Raw genomic sequence first — 7,045 nt, 5'->3', positions numbered from 1 at the left:
CATTCCTCTGTGTTACAGATAATGGCTGTGTCTGAAATGGCACCCTAATCCCAATAGGGCTTTGATCAAAGTACTGCTTTATATAGGGAATAGGGTGCAATTTCAGACGCAGTCGAAGTTTGTAGCTTTATGCTAGGGCTGTTTATGCACATACTCCTATATGACTGAGGCATTCACCACATGACTACACAGTCACAGGACAGGACATCAAGATTTATCTTATCGTCAATAATTATTTGATCATTTAAAATAGTAGGCTGCTCCAGCCGGATTACATACAGTTGTAGTCGGAAGTTTACATACACCGTAGCCAAATACATTTAAACTCAGTGTTTCACAATTCCTGACATTTAATCATAGTAAAAATGTCCTGTCTTAGGTCAGTTAGGATCACCACTTTATTTTAAGAATGTGAAATGTCAGAATAATAGTAGAGAGAATGATTTATTTCAGCTTTTATTTCTTTCATCACATTCCCAGTGGGTCAGAAGTTTACATACACTCAATTAGTATTTGGTAGCATTGCCTTTAAATTATTTAACTTGGGTCAAATGTTTCGGGTAGCCTTCCACAAGCTTCCCACAATAAATTGGGTGAATTTTGGCCCATTCCTCTTGACAGAGATGGTGTAACTGAGTCAGGTTTGTAGGCCTCCTTTCTTGCACACGCTTTTCAGTTCTGCCCACAAATTTTCTATGGGATTGAGGTCAGGGCTTTGTGATGGCCACTCCAATACCTTGACTTTGTTGTCCTTAAGCCATTTTGCCACAACTTTGGAAGTATGCTTGGGGGCCATTTGCGACCAAGCTTTAACTTCCTGACTGATGTCTTGAGATGTTGCTTCAATATATCCACATAATTTTCCTTCCTCATGGTGCCATCTATTTTGTGAAGTGCACCAGTCCCTCCTGCAGCAAAGCACCCCCACAACATGATGCTGCCACCCCCGTGCTTCACGGTGGGGATGGTGTTCTTCGGCTTACAAGCCTCCCCCTTTTTCCTCCAAACATAACAATGGTCATTATGGCCAAACAGTTTTATTTTTGCTTCATCAGACCAGAGGACATTTCTCCAAAAAGTATGATCTTTGTCCCCATGTGCAGTTGCAAACCGTAGTCTGGCTTTTTTATTGCGGTTTTGGAGCAGTTGCTTCTGGCTTGCTGAGAGGCCTTTCAGGTTATGTCGATATAGGACTCGTTTTAGGGTGGATATAGATACTTTTGTACCTGTTTCCTCCAGCATCTTCACAAGGTCCTTTGCTGTTGTTTTGGGATTGATTTGCACTTTTCGCACCAAAGTATGTTCATCTCTAGGAGACCGAACGCGTCTTTCCTGAGCGGTATGACAGCTCCGTGGTCCCATGGTGTTTATACTTGCCTATTATTGTTTGTACAGATGAACGTGGTACTTTCAGGCGTTTGGAAATTGCTCCCAAGGATGAACCAGACTTGTAAAGCTTCTAAAGCCATGACATAGTTTTCTGGAATTTTCCAAGCTGTTTAAAGGCACGACTTAGTGTATGTAAACTTCTGACCCACTGGAATTGTGATACCGTGAATTATAAGTGAAATAATCTGTCTGTAAACAATTGGTTGGAAAAATTACTTGTGTCATGCACAAAGTAGATGTCCTAACCGACTTGCCAAAACTATGGTTTGTAAACAAAACATTTGTGGAGTGGTTGAAAAACAAGTTTTAATGACTCCAACCTAAGTGTATGTAGCCTTCCGACTTCAACTGTATGTAACAGTATAACTTTAAACCGTCCCCTCGCCCCGACACGGGCGCGAACCAGGGACCTTCTGCACACATCAACGGTCGCCCACGAAGCATCGTTACCCATCACTCCACAAAGGCCGCGGCCCTTGCAGAGCAAGGGGCAACACTACTTAAGTCTCAGAGCAAGTGACGTAACTGATTGAAATGCTACTAGCGCGTACCCGCTAACTAGCTAGCCATTTCACATCCGTTACATGTACATAAGAGATTTTTGATTAAAAAATGCAATAAATCCCAAAGGCTTATTTCCCAGATGAACAAGATAACATATTTGAGGTTAAATGTTTTTATTAAATTCCCCCTTTTTTTTCCTTATTTTTTTTACAATACAACTTAATTACAAAAGTGTCCATACACATGAGTGAGCAGTCGGTCACTTTGGAAAAAAAATGCCATCTTTCTTTCTTTCTTTCTCTCTCTCTCTCTCTCTCTCTCTCTCTCTCTCTCTCTCTCTCTCTCTCTCTCTATTTTCCTTCTTGCTCTTTCTTTCTTTCTCTCTCTTTCTTCCTCTCTCTCTTTCAATCTCTCTCTCTCTCTTTCCTTCTCTCTCTCTCCAACAGCAGCATGTAGACAGAGCACGCACATCACAAATCAAACATGGTCAAACCACACAGTCAAACGACAACAATTTGTTCTTTGTGGTCATAATGCGTTCATGGTCAGATAAAGAACGGTGATGCCAGTCCGTAAAGTAAAATAAAAGTCCTCTTTGTAAAGGGAAAGTCCTCTTTGACAGGAGGATGTATCAAAATAATAAATACAGACAGTCAGCAGAGACAAACAAGCACCAGGAGGTAGGTCAAGGTAGATACCCGTCAGAACAGGGGCAATACAGGAGCATTACCCATCATGCAATTCTGCAAACCCCACAGGACCATAGGATATTGAGTTTCTTGGAAGGTAAGTATGCCCAAATTAGTCGTTTTCTGTATTCACTGATGTAGTTGAGGGTCATCAACTATGAATCATATCAGAAAAAAAACACAACAAATAAACCATGGCAATGAACATGAAAAACAATGACAAGTAACATAATAACAATTAGAAATCCTTCTAAAAGACATGTTGGTCACACAGTGCTTTTGTTCTTGTTTGGTTTGTTTTAAAAAGTAAACCAGCAGACAAACTCCTAAAGACCAGAGCGAGATCAACTCGGCAATATGGACTAACTTAGGGCATAGATACATATGTGCACATCATACACTGATAAAAATACACATATAATAATAATAATGATAACAATACTAATAACAATAAGGCAAAATTATATAAATATTCTTAACATAAAAAGAACAAAATGAAGAGATACATAGTGTGAAATAAATAAGGCTGTAGAGTTAAAGTAAATGCATGAAAATATTAACAATGACAGTGTGTACCTGAATATCACCACCATTTACAATGAATAAATAACAGGTATCGAAAGGAAATCAGTGGTTTAGTGTGTGTGTGTGTGTGCACGTGCATGCGTGCGTGTTCTGCATCAGTGGTTGATCTCATAAGCGCACTCAGCATTTCCCTCCAGATCAGTGGATCCCAGAATCTTCTTTCCGTTCCAGAAGGACACACACCAACACCTGCCTTTCTGTCCATCAAGAGATGACTCACACTGCGAGAGAGAAGGAGAGAGAGAGATAAAGAGAAATTAGAATGCCTGGGGGTTTTTACACACCGTAACACACCTCCACTTAACACACCTGTTCAGATATGCTATGACCTTCATTTGTGTGCAGCCGCACCTCATGGGGCAAACATACACCCATTCCAAGACAAACGTGTGTACAGGCACACACACGGAAAGGCACACACGCGTGTATAGTCATGCCGCGCCAAGGGGATGACACTAGAGTGAAACGAGCTGAATGTGCTCCAAGGTGTAAGCAGTGCTGTACAAATCTCTGCCTGAACACACATTATTCTTTCTGGAGCTGTGGTTGGCACAATCTTGGTTGGACACACACACACACACACACACACACACACACACACACACACACACACACACACACACACACACACACACACACACACACACACACACACACACACACACACACACACACACACACACACACACACACACACACACACACACACAACCAGGTGAGATTCCTTCACACTGACAGGAGTCATGAATTGGGCACCAAACCCAAGTGCACATGCTCCCGCACAAACACAAACACACACACACACACACACGCACACGCACACACACGCACACGCACGCGCACACGCACGCGCGCGCACACACACACACACACACACACACACACACACACACACACACACACACACACACACACACACACACACACACACACACACACACACACACACATACACACAGTGTGTCTACCTGTTTGGCTTTGTAGAGTCCGTGTTTGTCACAGTTTGGCAGATAGAACCTGATCAGTTTGTCTCCTAGCTTCTGTTGTGACTTAGCGATCTTCTCCAGAGCTCTCTGTAACTCCACATGACAAGGACCCTGGGAGGAGAGGGAAAGAGAGAGATACGGAGTTTTAAGTGTATTTCTGTGTACTGTGTAGGCATATTTTAAGTGTTTTATTCATCTTCACTTGCTTCTAAATCTGTCTCTGAAGGGGCTACATGGGAGACCTGGCCCTACCTGTCTAAGGGCATGCTATCAAAGTAGTGCTGCTAGATAGAGTAGAGCACTGCCTTCTCACTAGTCATCAAAGGTTGCTGTTCTATCCAATCAACCCACACAGTCAAGGCCTGTTGTGGCAAAACACTGGTATTTTGTAAAATTGCTCCATGATAGGTCATAAGGTAGGCTAATGCACACAAACACCCACACACACACGCACGTGCACACACACACACACACACACACACACACACACACACACACACACACACACACACACACACACACACACACACACACACACACACACACACACACTTCAAAGTCACTCGAGCGCCCCCTTGCGGTATGATGCTAATTACCCACAACCCAACCGTTCTTTGACTCTCCAAAAGTTTTAAGAACGTTAAATTATAATTGCAAAACGGTTAGTACATTTTCCGTGAGCGCTCACCTGCTCCACCAATTTCTTTCGGATTGCGTTAACTTTGGCTTTCATGCTCTCCAGCGCGTCCGCGGCGGCCCGGGGATCGAAGGGCTTGCGGTGGCCGTGGAGATAGAGGCTGGAGCCGGGGTCTGATACCATGGCAGCGTTCTCTGTCTCGGCATTGTCCGCCGCTCCTTGGTCTGGAGAAAAGAGGGAATGAGTGTCAAGAAGGGGAAAAGCCAGTAGAAATCACAATCTTGATTGCACTTATGCACAAGTACATTTGCAAATGATGAATAATGTGCAGTCTAATTACTATTGGGATATAATTATCCATATTATTAGGCTAATAGGCTTTTTAAAATATATGTTATTATTAGCTTATGTCAACTATAGACATTATATATATATTGCATATATGCTATTTCTAATCTAGCTATAGCCAAAACATTATGCAATTAGGTGTTACATACCGGGGTTTTGGGACACAGGGCTCCTCTCGGGCTCGGGGATCTCCGTGCATACAGCCTGGCCGCGAGTGAGGGAGTGCAGCGGCCGGAGGTCGCCGGGTCTCGGGGTGCACCTCAGTCCGGACCCGCATGGCGCCGTGTAGATTCCGCACAGATCCCCCGTCTTCAGGGCGCAAGCGAGGCAGCATCCACAACCAGGCTCCCGCAGAACCTCCGCACAGCCGGGCGCCACCGCTGGACACTCGCTCAGCTTCTCCGGTGAGCACGGGGCGCATCGGATCGGCTCTTGCGCTAACACCGGGGACCCCAGGACAGACCGGACCAGCACAGAGCAGCATACCGCTGCTGCCACCAATACATTTCTGTGAAATAATCCACTCATGTTATAAGGAGAGTCTGGAATAAGGAAGAATAGTAGTTTATCAATGGTAAGGAGAGTCTGGAATAAGGAAGAATAGTAGTTTATCAATGGTAAGAAGAGTTAGAAAAAACACGTTAGTTTCTTTCCTTTGATTTTGGAAAAATGACTATTCGTTGCGCGCAGCCTTATTTATACCCTGGTCATTGTAAAATGTTTGACGCATCTGCATTATGAATGACTTCTAAAAAGAAGGTGTAATGATCCGACGGCTTCTGATTGGCCCTCATATGTCCAGTCAGAGATCTTTTTTGAATACAACACGCAAAACACAATATCGTATTTATTTTGGAACAGACTGTGCTCGCACGTCGCGCTCTCTGTAGGCACAACATCAACCAGTGACAGTGTGACGACATCACCGTTTGGTGTTGCAAGTGAGGAAAAGGAATTCTGTATTCTCACACTACTGCCAGAATAACCGAGTTTCAGTCAGTCTATATAGCCCATCAAGAATTGATCACCGTCTATTTGAAGTTTCACCATTATACCAGGATTAGAACTACATAGATTTTGTAGTAGAAAAAAGACATGCTATATCGTTGTATTTAGTAGTCTGATGCTGAACGGAAGCAATTTAGTTCAGCAAACAAGTGAAGACCTATTTCACCGCCACAGTGTGGTACAATGCCTGCTATTCATTAGTTGTTGTTTTAAATATCCTTTCAAACTTCTTACACAACTTCCAGCAAAAACGAATGATGACTGCTGATTACGCCGGTTAGCCTGCCGGGGCTGCACCTAGTAGGCTACTGTAAATGTCCAGCACTAATTGAACATGAGAAGGCATCCATGCACCGCGTAGATAATCCGGCGCAAATGGGGGTCACGGTGTACAGTACTTTCTGAGTCACCCCAATAGGCACAGACTTCAATTCAACCTCTATTCCACGTTATTCAACGTCATTTCGTTGATTCAACCAGTGGGATACACGGCAGCGGGTCGCCGACCGTGGAATACGACCTCCACTCCCGGGTACTGACGGAAGCCCCATTTTGGTCTCCACGGCGCCGGAGCTAACCGGAGGAGTACCATTGTAGTTACCCGTTTCCTTTCCGGTGTTAATAATAGACCGTGCGGAACGAGGCTGCACTGACATGGCCAGAGACACGTCCCGAGTCCCGCGCGCGCACGTGTGTGTGTGTGTGTGTGTGTGTGTGTGTGTGTGTGTGTGTGTGTGTGTCTGTGTGTGTGTGTGTGTGTGTGTGTGTGTGTGTGTTTGTGTGTGTGTGTGTGTGTGTGTGTGTGTGTGTGTGTGTGTGTGTGTGTGTGTGTGTGTGTGTGTGTGTGTGTGTGTGTGTGTGTGAGAGAGAGTGCTCTTGGCACACCACAGGGGTACTGG

The 7,045-nt window shown here is 44.3% G+C and overlaps 1 protein-coding gene across 1 annotated transcript; it reads right to left on the bottom strand.

Moving 5' to 3' along the window:
- Window positions 1-2,049: 2,049 nt before the first annotated feature.
- Window positions 2,050-5,850, bottom strand: LOC120054954 (insulin-like growth factor-binding protein 1). The gene is made up of 4 exons (XM_039002735.1): window positions 5,288-5,850; window positions 4,842-5,014; window positions 4,136-4,264; window positions 2,050-3,388 (listed from the first exon to the last, which is right to left on the bottom strand). Exons 1-4 carry the CDS (start codon window positions 5,664-5,666, stop codon window positions 3,263-3,265), a joined length of 807 nt encoding a protein of 268 aa, XP_038858663.1. The 5' UTR covers window positions 5,667-5,850; the 3' UTR covers window positions 2,050-3,262.
- Between the last annotated feature and the right edge of the window lie 1,195 nt (window positions 5,851-7,045).

The sequence above is a fragment of the Salvelinus namaycush genome, chromosome 10 (genome assembly GCF_016432855.1).
Source record: "Salvelinus namaycush isolate Seneca chromosome 10, SaNama_1.0, whole genome shotgun sequence".
NCBI lineage: Eukaryota > Metazoa > Chordata > Actinopteri > Salmoniformes > Salmonidae > Salvelinus > Salvelinus namaycush.
The sequence above is the reverse complement of the archived record's forward strand: the minus strand, read 5'-3'. Positions and strand labels throughout refer to the sequence as shown.

Bases quoted from the DNA above. Each gene is read 5' to 3' on its own strand.
- LOC120054954 (XM_039002735.1), bottom strand. From the start codon at position 5,666: ATGAGTGGATTATTTCACAGAAATGTATTGGTGGCAGCAGCGGTATGC. The intron at 5,015-5,287 runs GTATGTAACACC...TCTTTTCTCCAG, and splicing joins CCCTGTGTCCCAAAACCCCG to ACCAAGGAGCGGCGGACAAT. The intron at 3,389-4,135 runs GTAGACACACTG...TCTCTCTCGCAG, and splicing joins GACTCTACAAAGCCAAACAG to TGTGAGTCATCTCTTGATGG.